The 19683-nt window shown below is 55.9% G+C and overlaps 8 protein-coding genes across 8 annotated transcripts; 5 read left to right on the plus strand and 3 right to left on the minus strand.

Moving 5' to 3' along the window:
* Positions 1-106: 106 nt before the first annotated feature.
* Positions 107-1780, minus strand: PLICBS_003493 (uncharacterized protein; the record flags this gene model as incomplete). Its single annotated transcript, XM_018323240.2, has 3 exons — positions 107-794; positions 867-1299; positions 1360-1780. The coding sequence occupies 3 exons, from the start codon at positions 1778-1780 to the stop codon at positions 107-109; spliced, it is 1542 nt and encodes a 513-aa protein (XP_018178470.2).
* A 2088-nt stretch (positions 1781-3868) lies between these two features.
* PLICBS_003494 (uncharacterized protein) lies at positions 3869-5889 on the plus strand (the record flags this gene model as incomplete). The annotated part of the gene is made up of 6 exons (XM_065600233.1): positions 3869-4084; positions 4133-4371; positions 4437-4577; positions 4635-5053; positions 5104-5506; positions 5568-5889. 6 exons carry the CDS (start codon positions 3869-3871, stop codon positions 5887-5889), a joined length of 1740 nt encoding a protein of 579 aa, XP_065456305.1.
* A 169-nt stretch (positions 5890-6058) lies between these two features.
* PLICBS_003495 (uncharacterized protein) lies at positions 6059-7902 on the minus strand (the record flags this gene model as incomplete). The annotated part of the gene is made up of 5 exons (XM_018323242.2): positions 6059-6320; positions 6371-6552; positions 6599-6830; positions 6880-7289; positions 7345-7902. The coding sequence occupies 5 exons, from the start codon at positions 7900-7902 to the stop codon at positions 6059-6061; spliced, it is 1644 nt and encodes a 547-aa protein (XP_018178472.2).
* Positions 7903-8783: 881 nt separating this feature from the next.
* PLICBS_003496 (uncharacterized protein) lies at positions 8784-10700 on the plus strand (the record flags this gene model as incomplete). The annotated part of the gene is made up of 9 exons (XM_018323243.2): positions 8784-8823; positions 8895-8939; positions 9029-9132; positions 9216-9762; positions 9819-9980; positions 10032-10066; positions 10128-10343; positions 10408-10500; positions 10557-10700. 9 exons carry the CDS (start codon positions 8784-8786, stop codon positions 10698-10700), a joined length of 1386 nt encoding a protein of 461 aa, XP_018178473.2.
* Positions 10701-10935: 235 nt separating this feature from the next.
* Positions 10936-12711, minus strand: PLICBS_003497 (uncharacterized protein; the record flags this gene model as incomplete). The annotated part of the gene is made up of 1 exon (XM_018323244.2): positions 10936-12711. The coding sequence occupies one exon, from the start codon at positions 12709-12711 to the stop codon at positions 10936-10938; it is 1776 nt and encodes a 591-aa protein (XP_018178474.2).
* Positions 12712-13492: 781 nt separating this feature from the next.
* On the plus strand, positions 13493-15510 carry PLICBS_003498 (uncharacterized protein; the record flags this gene model as incomplete). Its single annotated transcript, XM_018323245.2, has 4 exons — positions 13493-13790; positions 13851-14429; positions 14481-14576; positions 14621-15510. 4 exons carry the CDS (start codon positions 13493-13495, stop codon positions 15508-15510), a joined length of 1863 nt encoding a protein of 620 aa, XP_018178475.2.
* A 361-nt stretch (positions 15511-15871) lies between these two features.
* Positions 15872-16297, plus strand: PLICBS_003499 (uncharacterized protein; the record flags this gene model as incomplete). The annotated part of the gene is made up of 2 exons (XM_018323246.2): positions 15872-15925; positions 16082-16297. 2 exons carry the CDS (start codon positions 15872-15874, stop codon positions 16295-16297), a joined length of 270 nt encoding a protein of 89 aa, XP_018178476.2.
* A 960-nt stretch (positions 16298-17257) lies between these two features.
* On the plus strand, positions 17258-19669 carry PLICBS_003500 (uncharacterized protein; the record flags this gene model as incomplete). The annotated part of the gene is made up of 4 exons (XM_018323247.2): positions 17258-17269; positions 17327-17375; positions 17430-18175; positions 18224-19669. 4 exons carry the CDS (start codon positions 17258-17260, stop codon positions 19667-19669), a joined length of 2253 nt encoding a protein of 750 aa, XP_018178477.2.
* Between the last annotated feature and the right edge of the window lie 14 nt (positions 19670-19683).

Here is a 19683-nt window from a genome sequence, read left to right on the forward strand (position 1 = left end):
CATGCTTTGTGCATGCATTGGCGCTGTTTGCAGAGGGCCCTGGCTTCCAAGATCAAGCGATGCCAAAGTCTGGGAGCAGCCGTCAAGCGACGGCCAGACCCTCAGTCTATTCAGGACGCAGCCAGTCAAAGCTATGCAGCAGCTCGAACGCGTAGACGTCATGGAATTCGCCTGGCACCTCGAATTCGTGAAAGGGACCTGGCGCAATTGCCGCCTGCTGGGGTTCGTCTTGCCATGCAGCTGAATGCGCCTGCCCAGCACCGCCATTAAGTGTGTGGTCCAGCACTCTGCTGACCACCTCCTGGATGGTCGTCCAGAGGCAGGCATTCGGCGCATCGGGACCTAAGTAGGCCAAGAACGCCTTGAGAAGGCTCAGCTGTTGGATCACGTCAGAACGTCGTGGCGACGAGCTGAAAGCATTGCCGCCGCGGATGAGCTCGCTGCAGAGGACCCCGGCCGCGGGGCAGGCGTAGCTGACAATTATCCAGTCGAAGTTGGCCTGTAGCGGATGTGGTCTGTCGCTGTTGCGCGTCCACAACGTCAGAGTCGCCTGCATAATGTCGTAGCTTGTCTCGGCGAGTTGTCGGTTGTAGTCGGTGGCGGTCGGGTCGCCACAGCATGCCTTGACAAGCAGACGCCGAATAAAGAATAGGTTTTGCAGATGCTCCAGCCAGGTGAGGACCTTGGAAAAACGCAAAGAGAGTGGAAGGGTCGTATCTGACACGACGGCGGGCGTATAACGCAGAGTGAACGGAAAGGTCTGATAGAGGAGCTCTTGATGATCTTGCAGGTACCTGTGTGAGGTCATCAGTCAAACGCCCAGATTAACGTTATGACGCTAAAGGCTTCGTGGATATCGATCTTACCGTAGACGCTCAACGTTCATACCTTCGTCTGCATCTAGAGCAATCTCCAGTATCTCGTCACGGACACGCGCCATCAACACGCGAGCCCTCATGATGGTCGCATTTAAAATCTCTCCAGTCCGGCTCCAGCCGTGCGCATTCACATTTGCACACACCGATATGTCATTCATGTTTACCTGGCCGTGGATCTGCAAGATAAAGCTGTCGCTCACATCTAGCGGCAGCGGCGTCGAACAGTATCTGCGACTGAGCATCGGTGGCCGGCCCGTTGTCACGGCAGCCACCTTGTCCAGCACATATACGTGGGCGAAGAGCCGTCGTCCGATTTCGCGCGTGAGCGACGTATGCTGAGAGTCGGACCGGGGTGTGATGTGTAGACCGAGGCTGGTCGCCACAGAGATGGCTTCTGCGAGGAGTCGAGCGGAAGAGGTGCCTATGGAGCGGTAAGTAGGCCGCGCCATCACGAATGCTAGCACCTCATAAGGCCACTTACTCGCATCGCCCTTACATACGCTTGCGACGTGGGAGTATTTTAGGAGAAAGTATAGCAGAAGCGTATTGGCGCTCTCGGACCGCCCACAAAGCATCAGACACGAGTCGGCACACTCGATGTAAGTCGCTATTTTGTCAGACGTCATGTCGGCAACGGAACCTCCACTCCCCTTCCTGGCGCCTTCATCCTCGAGTTGTCGCATCATTCCCTTGGCCCATTGCACAAAGAGAACGCCAACGCCCTCCCAGCGTACGTTCGCTCCTGAGAACGAGGCAAGCCAGCTCTGCGCATCATCCTGCCCATCGGCCAGTGGGCGCCGCGAGTTGATGGCGAGCGTCCGCGCCAAGCGTTCGAAGACGCACTCGCGGTCAGGCCCAGTCACCGCCTGCGGAACGAACGCGTCAAATAGTGAGTCGCACATGTGGAAGACGGCTGGGAGAAGCCATCCATCGATTGGACTGGCCCCTCGCTGTATCAGATGTCTTGCCGTTTTTCGATCCGGGAGGTGCCTGAGCACGTCTATAGACAAGCCAAGCATATGCTCATTCACGATAGTTTGTTTCGTATTTAAAGAGAGCTCTTCGGGGGTCATACTCCTGGCTGTACCGTATGGTGAGGTAGCGAATGGAAGGAGATGGTTCTGTGGTTCTTCGAGAAACTTGGCAACCGTTGTTGGGCCCAAAAACCCTGGGCTGTCTTTGATCGACATCTTCAATTTTGGCTGTCGTGGGAATGACGTTATCAACTCGATTGTGACTGGAGTCGACAGTGCGATTCCATGGGCTAGGTTGTACGTTGTCAGCTAGTCTTTGGTGTTGTCGCCTGGCTCGGGGGGCAGAATGCTCGACACGTGCACGCCACAGCCTGAGGATGCAAGCGAAAAGTTTCGAGGGTACATCCACTGCAGGCATCATACTCTTTGATGCATGTTCGAAAATTGACCTGACCTTTTAGACGTTCCGTCAGCACAGACCGGTGACGCCTCTGTGTCGGTGGAGTTCGTATTTACGAGTCACCACTAGTCCCTCTCTCACAATCTGACCAGACCATGAGTCTAAGGCGTTCCTAGAAGCGGCCGAACATGGATGCGACGAGGCCAGGCATGTAGGGACACGCTCTTTGTAAGTCTGCTGTCAAGATCAATTGACTCTGTTCGAGTTCAACTTGAGCTGGTGCGACCGCAGCAGCATGAACGTACGCTCCCAATTTCTGCGATGTTTTCCAGCTGCGTCAACCGCCCGGATACGCCAAAATGATCTGTTTTGTGGAAAAGATAAATTTATGTCGTCTGATGTCGAGGGAGAGATTTTTAAACACTCTTTTCTCGTGTTGTTTGAGGCTCAGTCGCAATAGCATCAATGTCGGGATATCGACGACCTGGAGCAAAGCAGTGTACAGCAGCACTTTACTAGAACTAGAGATATTATGGTACCTACTGGCCCCTGCAACCATCGCATATTCTCACCCCTGTGCTGATATTTGAATGAACTTTCAGCTGCACTGGAATTTTGCTGTAGCTGCAGAAAGGAGGCATGCACGTCGTTGCCCACTGAGCAACGATGGTTTACACCCCACGCACTGGTGAAAAGACTCTCTACAAGCCCTCAGCCTAATCCGCGGCTGAAATCCATCATTCGTGGAGAAATGGTCAACGGGTCAATGGGCAGGAAATAACAGCAGACAGTCAACCCAGGTTGCTGTCACGAGGCAGCAGCTGGGGCTGGAAATACTGCGTGCCTGCCGTGATGCATCACGATTCACCGCCGACTGGATCGGCTGTCGCCCGGCCGTGCCTGACATTCAGGCTAAATGGAAACATCGTGCCCGATGCTGCAATGCCGCGCACTGCCGTCTGCGCGGCGCGGGTACGGACGCCACGACCCACAACCCCAGAGCCTGCCGTTCATCCCCATGGGCATACTCCGGCCCGCTGTGGTATGATTGATGTTTCCACCGAGTGGCCTTGAATCGTAATGGGCCTCCACTCGTCCGCCATATCGCCGAGCCCGCGTGCTTCCCTGACGTTTCTGGATTTAACCGCCGCCCCCGGTACATGAACTTGCCGTATTCCATTTTAGCCGGCTCGACAATGTCTCTCTGGGGTGCCGTGTAAGGGGTTGATCTGGGGAGGAGGCCGCGGGTTCGACGCATGCGGGAGACCGTCATGCGGTGTACTGCTGTCACGTCACGGTCGACGACGGCTGCCTTTCGTATATTCGTGAGCATGTCTACACGTAGGATCGTCGTTATAAAAGGGCATGTGCGTCTTCCTGGCACAGCCTGTTGGCATACTTCGGCTTCCACCCTCTTCATTCCGAGTCGAGCAGAGGTTGATTCCAGTCCTGACCAGTCTGGGTCCTTGTTCGTACTCAGCTGGACCACTTCGTCGGCTCTTCTCCTCTCTTGTCGCCTCAAGTCTGTTCCGCAAAGCAACACAGCATTCTCCATTCCATTGCACCCGAAGCTATAGCTACCTTATAAACTAGATTCACCTTGCCATACGCTCAAGATGGGAGGTGCCGACACGGGGGCTCAGATATACGATGCGGCCCTAAATCGCCGCAAGGCTCTCATGGGGGACAGTGGCCCCGCAGCGCTGGTAAAGAACATGAGAGTCTTCTCCATTGCTTCATTTGCCTGCATCGGTGGTGTGCTGTATGGTTACAACCAGGGAATGTTTTCTGGAGTCCTGGCAATGGCTTCCTTTCAGTCCCGTGAGCTCAATGTATCACCTGAGTGTACCCAGAAACCCTCGCTGACACCAACCTCGCAGATATTGGGAGACTACGATCCAGTTGACGAGAACGCCAGCCAGACAAAGAAAGGCTGGTTGACATCTATTCTCGAACTCGGCGCATGGCTGGGAGCTCTGCTCTCTGGGTTCCTCGCAGAAGCAATTTCCCGCAAATATGCCAGCCTTGTTGCTACATCAGTCTTCATGGTGGGTGTGGTGATCCAAGCCACTTCAGTCCACGTCGGATACCAGGCAATTCTTGCTGGCCGCTTCATTACGTACGTTGATGTCTTACTCTTTCGATCAGTGCCCGAAGCAGCGTGTGGAACTAACGCAATATTAGGGGCATCGGGGTTGGAAGCTTGTCGATGGTGGTTCCCATCTACAATTCCGAGTGTGCTCCGCCCGAAGTGCGAGGTGCTCTGGTCGCACTTCAGCAGCTTGCCATTGCTTTTGGCATCATGATAAGCTTCTGGATTGACTAGTGAGTAGCCACCCCTCAATTCGTCTACACGGAAACCACTAACACCAGCGTTTCCAGTGGAACTAACTACATTGGCGGAACAGAGCTTGGGCATCAAAAAGATTCCTCTTGGTTGATTCCAATCTGCCTTCAGCTTGGGCCGGCCGCGGTCCTTTTCGTTGGCATGATATTCATGCCGTTCTCCCCACGATGGTTGATTCACCACAATCGCGAAGAAGAAGCGCGAGCTGTTCTTGCCAATCTTCGTGGCCTTAGCGCCGACAACGAGCTCGTCGAGCTTGAGTTCCTGGAGATCAAGGCACAGTCTCTGTTTGAGAAGCGCACTGTTTCCGAAAAGTTTCCTGCCTTGAGCCAACAGACAACCTGGAACACCTTCAAGCTGCAGTTTGTCGCCATCAAGTCGCTCTTCGAATCAAAGCCTATGTTCAAGCGAGTCATAGTTGCAACTGTGACCATGGCACATCAACAATTTACTGGTAACGTAGCACGGTATTCTTATTTGCTTGTGGTTGCTAACGTTGTGAAGGCATCAACGCGGTTCTCTACTATGCGCCCACAATATTCAAGCAGCTGGGTCTCAGTGGCAACACAACGTCTTTGCTAGCTACCGGCGTCGTCGGCATTCTAATGTTCATCTTTACTATACCTTCGGTCCTTTACATTGACAAGGTCGGACGAAAGCCTGTTCTGACCATCGGCGCTATTGGAATGGCAATATGCCACGTCATTATCGCGGCGATAGTCGGGCATTGGCATAGCGACCTCTCTGACAACGCGGCTGCAGGGTGGGCTGCGGTGGCCATGGTGTGGCTCTTCGTTGTCCACTTCGCTTATTCTTGGGGCCCTTGCGGCTGGATTATTGTTGCTGAGATCTGGCCACTGTCCAGTCGGCCGTACGGTGTCGCCCTAGGCAGTTCAAGCAACTGGATGTAAGTCAGCCCCGCCCCTCCCGCGTTCGTCAGGACGACTCTTGCTTACTGCGAATGACAGGTGCAACTTTATCGTCGGACAAATCACGCCCGACATGTTGTCGGATATTACGTATGGCACGTATCTCATCTTCGGAGCTTTGACCTTCCTGGGCGCTGGGTTCATTTGGTTCTTTGTGCCGGAGACCAAGCGACTCACCCTCGAAGAAATGGATGTTGTATTTGGCTCTGTCGGCACTGCGCAAGCCGATTTCGAGAGGATGGAGGAGATCAATCAGGAGATTGGACTAACCTCCATGATTCTCGCACACGGGAGTCCAGCGGCAGAGAATCCAAAGCTCCAGGACGAGAAGGAGGAATTGCCAGAGGTGGAGCATGAGTGAGAGAAAGGACAAAGCTGGTTAAACTTTATGTTGAATGAATGTTACAGGCTGGAAAGGAGCGATAGAGATCGTTCAACAGCGGCTCAGAATCGCCATGGTTACATTCTTCCCTGACAGGACCCTTTCTTTCCAGGCCAAGGACAAGCGAGGGCCCCTTTCTATATCAGACTTACAGTGGATAGACGAACCGAAGATTCTCGCGATCCGTCTGGTCAAGATCTTTGTCATTCAACCGGAGGATCCCATCTCCCGTGTCCAACGCGTCCTCTTCACTGTCGCTGCCCTGTTGTTCGAGCTTCGTTGCACGCACCTTGTTCTCGTGTTGCAGATAAAAGCGAATAATGATACACATGGCCGGGGAGATGAGCCAGAAGGCGGTCATGAATGACCACGGGAGGATATACCGTGGCTTGTACTTTTCCTGCCAGAACCTGGTGTTGTCAGCGACTGTCGCTTGACTGCGTGTCGGGTGTAGACTTACTCAGGGGAGATCATGTTTGCAACAGCAGCTGCAACAACGCACGTTGACATGAGACACAGCTTCTTGGTGTACCCAATGGTTGTGGTGCCGGCCCAAGAGAGGCCAAGCAGGTAAGATGGCTTGAAGGTGGATATCTGCGTGCCAACAACGAGCGCGATCTTGTTCGACCATGGTGCAGCGACCTGCTGGGTCAGCAAAGCCTCGGTTTCGGAGTAATCGGTTACTTACCATGATAATGCCACCAACAAAACAAGGTATGTACGAGATGGCACACGTGTATCCCACCCCGAGGTCCGTCGCGTAGAGCATAGCAGCGGAGACTAGGATTAGAAAAGAGCCCCAAAGAGGCTTCGCGATATTGAAGAGGGCGCTCTGTGCGGGCGTGAAGCCGAAGCCAACGATGATAAGAGGCAGCTGCTGTGAAGTGTTGTTTGGCAGCTCGTTGAAAAACATGTGAGTGCTGGACTCGGTCAGTGTTTGCACTGGACCATAGTGCGAGCTTAACTTACATGAACAGCCAGCTCTTTGGATCCAGAATGCACTCCTTGACCTGGGCCCACTTGAAAGTCGAGTTGGAGATGCCCGCATGTGTCTGGCGAATCAGCTCAATTGTGTGTATCTTCTCTTCTGTGGAGAGCCACTTCGCGTCGACGGGTGAGTTGGGAAGAAACAAGATGAGCACCGCCGCGACAAGAAACGTGAGGATAACGCAGATGATGTGCAACCACTTCCACGACTTAAGCCCCCCAACCAAAGTTCCGTGAGTGTCATCCTGGATGAGTTTGTAGGCGACCATGGTGAGGAGGACGTTTGCGAAACTGCCTGATGCCCACCACAGCAACTGGACCCAGGGACTCTTCTTGGGTGGAAAGAAGGCCTGGTGAAGAACAGTCGTAGATGGAACGATTTGCGACTCGGTCTACTACGATCAGTACCTCAAGCACCTTTATACCAGAGTCCAACTTTCCACTTACCATCCCCAAGAGGAACCGCAGACCGATCATTTGCTTGCCTGTCTTGGCTAGGGGATGCATGCCCAGCAGCAGTGCCCAAAGCAGCAGCGACACAGTGATGAAGTACTTGTGGCCTACACGCTGGGCGATGTATGCCCCAGGCCACAGCGCGATGAGATAGCCCGTGTAGAATACCACGAAGAGGTCGTTATACTCGTTTTTAGTCATTTGAACGTCCTTGAAAATGCCCATGGTGCTCGCTTGCGACAGGGTCGACTTGTCTAGGTGGATGAGAAAGGCGATCCACCACGTCTGAGAAAGCAAGAACCAAAAGTTCTTCTGGTTGAGGCGCTTGATGCCTGTATCGTCGATGGGCTTGACGCTATCCTTGTGGGTGTTGTAGAAGAGAGTCGTGTCGTCGATGTCGCGCTTCGAGACCATCTTTACTCGGCTGCTGCCGGGTCGTGTATTGGAGCCATCGCTGCCATTGTTGGCCTCGGCCTTGATCAGTTTGGGATCAGGTTCGGCATCAGTAGCGACTTGAACCGAGTCGTCAAAAGGCGGCTTTTTCTCGGACATGGTGAGGCTTTTCAGGTGGTGGAGGAAATGAATCACCTGTGGACGAAGGATTGCAGTTCAACGACGTGAGCCGTCAAGGAGAATGGCTGCTGAGTTGAGGTCGTCAAAGTCCAAGCCAAGAGTAGATCGTCCTTGGCGAGGGAAATGCCAGCTCATGTGCAGATCCGGATCAGATCAATATATCCGTGGCCGGATTGGATCCAATGTGTCTCGATCAGCTTCGGGCCGCTGGTACATCACGCTGGTTGTCTTAAGCCTGCAGTAATACTTGACACGAAACAGGCCAAAGAGGCGCAGGAGCCGAGCACAGTGGAGAAATGCAAAAATTCCTCGACTCGGAATGGGATGCTGTTCTTGGAAAAGGTGAGTAGGATAGACATCAAGGTGTCTGTTCGGCCGATCCGTGCTGGCTGTTAGTCCGAGGTCGAAGTCTTACTTTCGCCTCGCGAGCGTCAACGGTGCACTCGCTCCAAGGTCCCTGCAACGGCCGTCGGTGGTTGCCCAATGCGTTTAGGAGATATTAATAATGGCCTGCACAAACTTATGTGTAACCATAATAATGGCCGCAACGGGCCAGGCCGCGGGATGATCTACCGATCCGTAGAGGTTCGCATTCTAGGCTTGCAGGCTGCTGTTGGTATATTGCCCGAGGTGCTGTTTAGAGTCTTTAGACCCTGTAAGCTCGGGCAGACTCCGGTGGCGGGGACCTAAAAAGCAGGATGACATCCAGGCGGACCAGGCCAACGCCTGTTCCACCACCACACCTCAGCCAAGCGTGCAGGTCCTCAATTTCGGCGAGGCTAACTGCCAAATTGGCCGAGCTACAGACGACAAAACGAGTGTCCCGATATCAAGGCCGAATCGGATCCATGCATTTCGAGATGGGCAACCAGGACGAAAAGACGGTGGCGATTGTTGGTGGTACGCGTTCAGCGTGTGACATTCAATTCCCCCGCTCCTTGGAACGCAGCCTGACATAGAGTCTGATCAAGCGGGCATCTTTGGCCTTTCACTGGCCATTTCTCTGCGCAAAAGGGGTGAGTGGCTACGGCGATCACCTTCCTATCTGGCTGGTGTCAAGATCTTCCAGCTTGCTCACATGCACGAAACATTGAGTGTGGTGCAGGGCACAACGTCACAGTGTTTGACCAGCACCAATATGACAAGACGGGCTATCAACCGTCGGATGACAACCCCGAGCTGGTTGCGTCCGTAGATCACAACAAAATTGTCAGTCACTATAGCCGTACCTAAGACTAGGCCCTCAACGAAGCGTACCCGTCCAAAGAATCCTCCGCTGACATTGTCAATAGTTTCGGGCGTCCTATGGAACCAAGCTGCACTACCAGAGGCTCGCGCTCGAAAGCCGCGAGGCATGGGTTGGCATGAACAAGGAGCAGCGTGACAAAGACAATGGAGCCGAGGCCCTCTTTGTCCCCTGCGGCATGCTGCGTGTCCAGCCCACTGCTTCTCTTAGCCAGCTGGAGCAGGAGACCCTCGCCAACATGACACGCGACGGCCTCCGTGACACACAGTTCGTTGAAGGAAACTTCGAAGATCGTGAGCGTGCCACTAAGCGCGGTTGGGGGTCCAAGCTTCTCGAATTCTCAATCCCCGACGATCCAGACGGACGTAGTTTTGAGGCTGTGCTGGACTCGCTGGCGGGCTTTACGCGCTGTCACAAGGGTTGCGCATACTTTCACCAAGTTGCCGAAAAAGTGGGTGTGGTCTTCAAGTTTGGACCCCAGCAGGGAAGCTTTGACTGCTTGATTGAGGAGCAGGTTAGTGGTGGCAAGAAAGCGGTTGGTCTCAAGACCAAAGACGGACAGGTTCACAAAGCCGATGTGGTTGTCATCGCAGGTAAGCAACGGTCCCTCGCCACCCTCCGCTCCGAAGTAGACTACTGATTGCTGCAGCCGGGTCATTCTCCACGCAGCTCCTGCCAGACCTATCTTACCACTTGGAATCCTCTGCTGGTAGTGTTGCGACCTTTAAGATTGGCGAAACTGACAAACAGCTCTGGGACAAGTACTCTCCAGAGAGGTTCCCCGTCATTACCTGGAAGAGTGCGCCCAGAGGTAAGGATGGCAAAGACACGGGAAGTGTGTACGTCTTACCGCGTACGACAGAAGGTTTCGTGAAGATTGGCTACCGCGGACTCAAGGTACACTAAATGTTTTTCTCCGTACTAAAATGGTACCGTATGTCCGCTAACTGGCGATCAGTTTACCAATTTTCGACCGGCTCCTGAAGGAACACCATTCACGCAGGATGGAAAATGGTCCATTCCTCTGCCACCTTCAGAGTGCAAATCACTGCCCTCGTTCTCTTCAGATGCCATCAGAGAGTTTGTGGCAATCTTCTTGCCCGAGTTCAAAGATGTGCCATTCTATTCGACCAAGCTGTGTTGGTACACAGACTCGCTCGACAACTCGTTCTTGGTAGGTCTCTAGTGCTCGTGATCTCCTTGAGGCTTTGTGGAACTAACAAAGCACGCTTGTCTAGATCGACTACGTTCCGACATATGCCGATCGTTCGGTGTTTGTTTGTACGGGTGGCAGTGGGCATGGCGCCAAGTTTATGCCCGTCCTCGGCGAGGTAAGCAAGACGTAACGGCAAAGAGTCATGACAAGAGAGTCCCTAACGCTATGTAGCACGCAGCAGACGTCTTCGAAAATGGTGATGAGAGCATCACTCCGATGCGTCCCTTTTGGCGCTGGAGAGAGGACCTGCCGAGGCGCAACGGGCTTCAGGAAGGACCAGACGGGCCAAGAAACATTGGGGAGAAAGCCGCATAGCTTTGGCTCCGACGACGAGAAGAGACTAAAGCTCACCAGAATAACAACCAGAGCTTATGTTCTTGGGCTTCATCGGTCAGTGTGTTAGCCAGATCAAGCCTTCGGGCAGATAGAGCTCATCTAGAGTATATCATCATTTGTATAGTACCAAAGTATCTCATCTCAGACTTTTAATCTTCACTCATATCTATGCCATTGGCCTTCCAAGTGTACAGCCTATACACAATCATCTGTATCAACGTTTCTCAATCCACCGACCCATCCAGCGCTGGTTCAGCGACTTCGCCTCATCCACCATGCCCATCTCCAGAAGGAGCTGCACCGCTCCACGTACCGCCGAGTGCAGCGACGAGCTGATCCACGCATGCGTCGGCGCCGTGTGCTCGCCCACAAAGATGGTGTTATGTTCCGTCCGGTGATACGCAGGTATGTACAGCTTGTGCTGCTCCACGTCCGGCCGGCACCACGACGTGGCAGTGTGTTCATCCTGTAGCCAGCACAATCGCGCATAGTCTCCCGTGTACAGCTCCCGTACCGAATCTCCGTGGAGGTTGGCTATCGCGTCGAGGACCAACTCCGCGTGCTGCGCGTCCGTCATGCTGACGAAGCGATCGCTCCAGTCGCCGCCGCGGTAGTGAGTGATGAGCCCCGGACGGCCCGTCTCGTTGAGCCCATAGACGGGGTAGTAGAGTGCTCCCACAGCCAGGCTCTCTGGCATCGAGTAGCCACCTAGGATGGGCCGCTCACCATGTTCCCAGAAGCGCTCGCGGAACAAGAGAGAGACCTTGCACGCTGACTTGAATCGCAGGCCGGCCTCGCTAATTGCCCGGCCTAGCACAGACGAGAAGTCGGGAAGGTCCATGAAGCGCGTCATTGTGAATGGCACGGCCATGACCGTGTAGTCGTATTCTTTGGAGTGCGAGGTGCGGTTGGCCCCTGAGCCGGCATACCACGAGAGACGGGTCTTGGTTCCACCTGTAGCCGCTGACACTGCCTCAAGCTTCGTGACCTTCCGATTCAGCGTGAGTCGGTCCGACACATGCGGTAGAAAGGCGTCCGACAGTCGATTGAAGCCGCCGTCGACGCATTTCCATTCAGTCTCTCCCAGGGAGTCCGCCCCTCCATCCTGTGCGAGATTTGAGTTGTGCACCATTTCGTCCCAAAAGACGTCGTAGTCGGTTGCCGTCCAGATTGCGTCGGTGACGTTTTCGCTGGCCTTGAAGACGTTTCGCATCATCGCCTGTTCGCTCCAGTCGTCCAGCCCATCGTCCATGGCTTTCTTGTGAGCGCGCCAAATGTCCTTTTGAATGGCCCTGAGGGTCTTTTCGTCCTTTAAAATGTGGTTCATTTTCTTCTTGGTGTCTTTGTACTCCAGGGATGTCATTGGGGGAGGCTTCCCCAAGCTCGAGTTGGAGGCAATCTCAGCGCGGGTCGGCACCCGACCGTCAGGATGCCTTCCAGTGCCCCTGGCAATGAGTTCGTTCGGGTGGTGTTGGATCCATGGGATAAAGTCCACTTTCCATTTGGGGTCGTTTCCGTTGAGCTCATTCAGCCAGTCCGCAAGCTGGAACGTCATCATGTGATCCGTGTATTCATGTGTCGAGTTGTCGCTCTTGTATCGGATCCTGTACGGCAGCCTCATGGGTCCCATCTCGGCAAACTCCTGCGTGCCGCCGACGAAGATGGTGCGAAACCGCCCGCCGACGCGTTCGCTTGCCTCGATTATTTCCCAGTTGTGCACGCCAACGCTGTCGAGCATCAGCGCGGTGGCCAACCCCGTGACGCCAGCTCCCACGATGGCGATGGTGGCATTGTTTTGGCGAGAAGTCAGAGTGTTGTTGATTGAGGCTACCCCATCGAACCAAGCGCCAAGGGCATCAAAATCTTGAAGTAGAGGCTTGGGATTTGTCGTGTTTCTTGTTTCTGCCCTGGGCTCCTGAACAGGCTTGCCAACAGCCTGGACGCTCAGCGCCGCCACTACCAAGGCAAAGCTGCGGTGTAAGATACCCATGATGACTCCGTCACGACTGAGCTGCTTCAGGCCTCACAGCTTTGCAATGGCAGATGCATAGCTGATTGTTTTATCTACTTTTATGTGGCCACTTGACCTGATGTCACTCCAACAAGGTGAGGTACTCTTGTTGACGATCGTCCATCGCACCTGCATGGCTGCAACACCTTGATGGACCGGAGTCTAGCCATCCGCTGAGTGATTATTGAAAGGAAGCATACAAGCTTAGTCGTTGAACTCCCGTTCCCCACTTGGACGATGTCCAGGCACTCATAAGCTACAGGGAACAAAATTGCAGGAATGCACGTTAAAGTTCCGCACCATGTTACGGCAGGCCCTGTCCTGCCTGTGTACTGGCGGTCAGCGATCAATGCACAGCACCTATCGCGCGCTTTTCTTTCGCCAACTTCTGGCAGATAATTTGGGGTGCTTATCTTCTAGCTCATTGCGCGCCCATGCAAGGCTAGTACCGTCCCTCAGGGTTCTCAATGACCCGCGGATATGACCATGATCTAGTTGGGAAATACTATCCTCAAGGTGAACAAAGGACATAACGGCGATCGTTTTCTCCACACGATGAACACCCGACAATGGTTCTTGTAAACTTGGCTTGGTAAGGGACTGGCTTGTCCTCCAGAAGGGGATCATCGGCAATCGGGTCCCATCTCGCCTTTCTGTCACGTTCAAGTACATAGTTTTCCTTCTTGGAATGTGCGTCGGCTTTGAGTTTTACTGGAGCCATTGACAGGTTTAGTTGAATCGGTCAGCTCAGGGAACCACTATGCGGTATCGTCAACTGCTCGTAGCTGCAGCTACGCTGATACAACCCAAAGCTACCGACGCGTACAAGCTTGTGTCGACAGGATCTACGGTACAACTCAATGGCATTCCATACTACGTACCTCAAGCCTCGGTCGGCCGGATTGAAGTCGCATTGCCCAAGACATCGGATGGGCTGGGACTGCTCCCCATAACCGTCATCAGCTCAGCGTCCAAGACCTTTGGTCCGGCCGATTTCGAGTCGGTCAAGATAAAGTTCAGCCAGACTGACGATGTTTTCCAGGATGGATTCCTCAACGGTAGCCTACAATACTCCCTGCCACCTATCGCGCAATATGTGATGCTAACCCAACCCTCAGCCCTATACCTCCAAGGCCAGGGTACATATCCCAAGTCCATCAACGACTGCACCATATTCTCATCGAAGCACAACACATCCTTTCCCCAGGGGCCCTACTTCATCTCTCATACGGGCTTCCTATATCAAGCGCATCGACTCTACTCCGACACTCAAGGAGCCTTTACCGAAACATCGGTTCTCAATCCCGATGGGTCATACTCGGTCCTACCAGCCAATATACCTGGTCAGTCACTTGCAGTCGCCGTCCCGTCGCGACTCTACTTCACGAAGACGCCCGAAAAGCCTCTGGCAGGTGTGCGCCTCGGGGTCAAGGACATATTCGATGTCAAGGGCCTCAAAACAGCGAATGCCAACCGGGCATGGTATAATCTCTATCCTGCCGCCAATGTCACTGCGCCAGCTGTGCAGAACTTGATCGATGCTGGGGTTGTGATTGTGGGCAAAATGAAGACGAGTCAGTTTGCCATCGGGGAGACTGCGACTGCCGACTGGGTGGACGTGCATGCACCGTTCAACCCACGTGGCGATGGTTACCAGGGTCCTTCATCTTCTTCGGCCGGGCCTGCTGCTGGCACAGGTGAGCCATGGGTTCCTCGCGCTTCATGCCTGTTTGCTAACGCGCCAACAGCATCATACCCGTGGCTCGACATAGCCATCGGCTCGGATACGGGCGGGAGCATTAGGAGCCCCAGCCAAATACAGGGCGTGTTCGGCAATCGACCTAGTACGGCACCTTTCCTCTGGTGCTGAATGCCGCTAACAGTGCAGGCCATGGCTTGGTGACGCTTGCCAACACAATGCCCATTGCCCCTGGGCTTGATACCGCAGGCATCTTTGCGCGTGATCCCAAACTTTGGAGGACGGCAGCCAAGGCTCTGTACCGCGAGAACATGACCTTCATCGACAAGTTTCCGTCTAGCATCCTCACGGTGGGGTTCCCGACCGACACCACCTCCGAGCTTGCAAGCATGTTTTCGGGGTTCCTCAAACGCCTGAGCGACTTCCTGTCCGCGAACACCACGCCATTCAACTTGACCGCGTCGTGGGCATCATCCCGCCCGGGCGGTCAGCCGTTTGACGTCTTCATCAACAACACGTACGAGATCATCACGGCTGCAGAGCAGACCAAGCTCGTGCGAGACCCTTTCTACGCGGATTATGCCGCCGCACACGATGGCCGCCTACCGTTTGTCAATCCTAGCCCGCTCGACCGCTGGGCTGTCGCCGACGCTTTCCCCGGCGCGCTTGATTCGGCCAAGGCGAAGCAAAGGCAATTCCGCGAATGGATTGACAGTGTGGTTCTTGCCGGCGACCCGGAGACATGCTCCAAGCACCTATTTGTGTATGTGCCGCGCACGCCAAGGCCCAAGTACCGAAATGCGTACCTTCAGGGCGTGACGCCGCCGGCAGCTTTCTCGACAAGCCGCATCTCCGTCATCGGCGAGGTGCCGGACCTCGTTGTGCCGATTGGGGAGATGGCATACAAATCGGCAATCACAAATCACACCGAGTATCTGCCCGTGACGGTGGACTTGATGGCCCGAAAAGGCTGTGATGGCATGCTGTTTTCCCTCGTCGAGAGGCTGCTGGAGGAGGGTATCATCGGCGTGAGCAAGCCAGGGAGAAGCCTCTTGGGTGGCGGCGACATTCTTTTGTAGCGCGCAGCCTGTAGGCCGTGAATCTTGAACATAAAATTAGGCGACGAATGGTGCAAATTCGCTGGTATTCTGGAACACCCGAATTGCGGCGTAAAATGCTGGGTGAGATGGAGGTGGGGATCTCCCCGATTGGGCCGGCGGCGCTCTCAGCGCCCATGTTGAAGGGCGCTGGAACTCGGTGTTAGTCGGGTCGGACAATTCTGGAGGCCGAGAAATTTGTCATTGGCCAAGCGCCCAATCCGCCGCCGCTGCTGCTTCGGTGGGCGCGGACGGCGCGGCATTCATTCATCATCGACCATCCAGCTCCTCTCTCTACCTTGCTGCATTTTCGTCCCTCCCTAACCACACCCACCGCCGCGACATGTCCGTTGTCGGAACACTGAAGGGCGACATGCCGCAACAAGTCAGATCGCTGGTACGTGTTCCGTTGCACCCGCCCGATCGCCCTGGGCTTGCACGCTCGGCAAGCTGCTCTTTCGCCACGAGAGAACGAGAGGGCACAGCGCAATGCGGACAAGTGTCCTCGCCGCTGGTTGTGTGCGGGGGTTGAGCATGGCTGACTGCGATCCAGTACCGCCAATTATTACGGCAGGGCGATCAGTTTGCCGCCTACAACTTCCGCGAGTACGCCAAGCGCCGAACGAGAGATGCTTTCCGAGAGAACAAGAACGTGCAGGATTCGCGCCAGATCCAGGAGTTGGTACAGAAGGGTCTCAAGGAGCTGCAGGTCTTGAAGGTGCGCACGGCTACGCCACAGACCCAGCGGAAACGGCAGTACGAGAGCTAACATAGCGCCCGGCACAGCGGCAAACAGTCATCAGCCAGTTCTACCAGCTGGACCGGTTAGTCGTCGAGGGCGGAATTTCGGTACGTGATAGGCAACGCGCAAATCATGGACAGCAACTAACTAGCGGCAGGGCCGGGAGAGCGGCGACCACGGCGAGGTCATGAGGCAGAAGGAGCAGGGGTATGTTCCGAACCACTCCCACGCAACGACGCAGCGACATTCTCTAACTGCGAAATCACACAGATGGAACTAGGCATTAATGGGGCGATCGATGTCGCACAGGACGACGCTTGTATAGTAGGGCGGGCCGGCACGGGAGCCCGGGAGGTGTACATCAAGACGGATACCACACGAGGCATTCCCGGCATCTCTGCCGTTGGAATATGACGTGACTATGGGCATAGACGGAATATCAATCTCAACCTCAATCTCGACCCATGCACGAGTTGCATGGCCATACGGATGGGGGACATGCGAATCACGCACTCGGCACCATATTGTGATCAAGTGTCGCGACTCGGCGATGCGAACGGGGAACCCCAACGCACGTATTGCTACGTATTGTTTTCCGTCAACTAAAATAAACACGGGCTCGAGAGCACAGGTGCAAATTGAACCAAGCAGCATTGTATGCGTAAATGTTGCCCCTGTGCATCGTTCTCGCATCGTTGCCGAGTGGCAGAGTCGGGAAAGGTCGTGATTATGTCATCACGCTCACCGTTGTTCATTGGCTTTTTGGCGCCTCCCAGGCCAGCAGCCAGAACTGCAACCATCAATCCAGTCCAGCCACCGGTCTCGCGACGTGCCGGCCGTTTCGCGCATCGGCCATCAATCGACTCCTGCAATTGTCGCGATACCAAAAACGGTTCACCGGTCGAATCATACGTGTCAGGCGCGCAGTCAGGTCCGCGGCGGCTCACCTGACGTCGCGCTGCACCGCGCAGTTGCCATTGCGACACCATGGCTCCAGGAGTTCGTTGTCCCAGCGCGCCACGTCGCTGTCTCAATCACGCTAACATGACTCTCAAGACGAGACGCGCCAATCGCGGAGGCTATGCCGAGCATGATGATTTCGAAGGTACGATGCGCTCCACGCTTGGGGCTTCGCGATGACTTGGGCTGACGTGACCAGGCCTCCCCGTCCGGCAATGGCGACAGGAGTGGGTGAGCATCGCGCCGCCTCCTCAGCAGGAGCTCCAGCAGCAAAACGACGTCTGGTCGCTGGAACTTATCCACGGCATGCCCAAAGACTCCAACTTGCTGCCGCCACACAGCCAGGAGCTGCTGCGAGCGGCTCGCTCAGGCCGCCTCTACAAGCGCCCCGCGCCCGTCGAGAACGAGGACGACGACGCCGATGCCGATCCCGACGCTGCGCCCGCCGAGAAGGCCGAGAAGAAGGAGGAGGAATCGCAGTCTCAGGGCTTCTCCATCAAGCTCTGGAAGCAGACGCCGCGCAATGTCGAGGCGCCGGCCGTGTCGCACCTCGCCAAGCGCAGGAAGGGCACAGTGACCATTGCCAGCAAGACGGTCGAGGACAAGTACACTGGTCCCACTGTTACTCGCGCCACTGTCAGGCGCCTCGATGCCGCAGGCAACCCGTACACTGAAGAGGTCACGCTCGCCGAGGGACATCACGTCGATGGCGAGATCATCTCTACGCGTGAGGTAGCCGCTGCCACCGGCGGTGACGCGCTGGCTCCAGCCCCACCACCGCAGAGGAGGAGGCCGCCACCTCCCAAGAGAAAGGCCAAGGCCGGGCCCGGTAGGGGGAAAAAGAAGATCAAGACCCCTCTACCTGGCGAGGGGCCGACCAGCGCGCCGGCCCCTCTGGTCGATGGTGCCGTGGCAGCTATCAAGACCGAGAGCCAAGGAGAAAACGTGCGACCCCAGAGAACCCCATAATCTACTGATTCTAACAACGCGCAGGGAGCCACCTCGACCGATGCGAACACACCCAAAGAGGACAGCGAGATGGCTGACGGCGACGAGGAGGACGATGACGACGACGGTGACGAGGGTGACGAGGGCGAGGAGGGCGAAGAGGGCGACGGCCAGGACCAGGATCAGCGACCTGCTCCTGACCGCGACCAGGATCACGAAATGCCCGACGCCGCCATCTCTATTGATCCACCATCTGAAGTTGTCTCGTCCGACAAAGAGCCTGTGCCGAAGGAACCCACACCACCAAATCCGCTCACCCTCGCACCGCCAATAGGCAGTCTTGCGGCTGGATCACCTAGAACAGAGGGAAGCCCGCTCAAGAATGTCACCCTGCTGTCCCCCACGGAGCCGTCTGAACCCCAGGACCTGCAACCGCTATCTGTGGAACCCACGCAGGCAACCGATGTCGAAACAGTAGTCGAGTCAACCGTCGCTGAGCCGCCCTCGACTATTGTCGGTGAGGAGCCTCGAGAAGCGACAGAGCGAGATATCCCCGCGGCCGAACCCACGTCCGCAGAGCCGCTGGCTGTCGTCAGCCCGCCGAAAGAACGATCGCCGAGCCAGCAGGCCATCAAGGACGAGACCCCCAAGGACGAGGCCCTGCTGCCGCCACCCCCCGAGCAAGTCGGCAACATCGACTCCCCCAAGCCAGATGAGGGGAGGTCGGATGAAGACAAGAGCCGGGAGGGCGAAGGTTATAGTGGGCCACACCGCCCGCCGCTGAGCCAGTTCGACTCTGCCATGACCGAAGACACCATCAAACCGGACGACTCCGCGTCCGTGCGTTACCCCTTGACCGAGTCCGGTGCTCCGTCCGAGGTTGGCACGGCCTCGGTGGAGGGCAGCAAGGAGGCGGGGCCTCCCGCTACGGAGCCTTCGCCGCCGCCGCCGAAGCCGGTCTCGCCGCAGGAAGAGCAGCAGCAGGACCAGGACCAGCCGCAGTCATCGACGGACGATAAGACGGACCTGATCGGTGGACTAATGGGCGAGCTGGATCGACAGGCTGCCGAGGGTGAGAAGCCCGTCGAACCTGCCGCAGAGCAAGTGTCACCGCCCAAGGAGCCCAGCCCTCGGGAGCCCACTCCTCAGCCTGAAGCAGTCCCGGAGCCGGCGCCTGAACCCCCGGTAGCGGAGCCGGAGGTGGCCCCAGAACCGCCCAAGGAGCCTTCGCCGCTGGACAACACCATCAAGGAGGAATCCACTCCGGTTCCGGACAAACCACAAACGGAGGAGGGCAGTGCTAGTGCGGAAGCAAAGGACGAAGCTATGCCAGACGCACCGGCCGCCGAGGCAGTTCCTCCCGCGGAGCCAACGCCACCAGCCCCGGCCGTGGTCGACGAGCCACCAGCTGAGGCCAAGGATGAGCCGCCTGCCGAGGTCAAGGATGAGCCACCTGCCGAGGTCAAAGACGAGCAGGAGAAGGAGCAGTGATGGCTGTCTCAGCT

This window comes from Purpureocillium lilacinum (genome assembly GCF_023168085.1).
Source record: "Purpureocillium lilacinum CBS 284.36 DNA, scaffold_2, whole genome shotgun sequence".
Lineage (NCBI taxonomy): Eukaryota > Fungi > Ascomycota > Sordariomycetes > Hypocreales > Ophiocordycipitaceae > Purpureocillium > Purpureocillium lilacinum.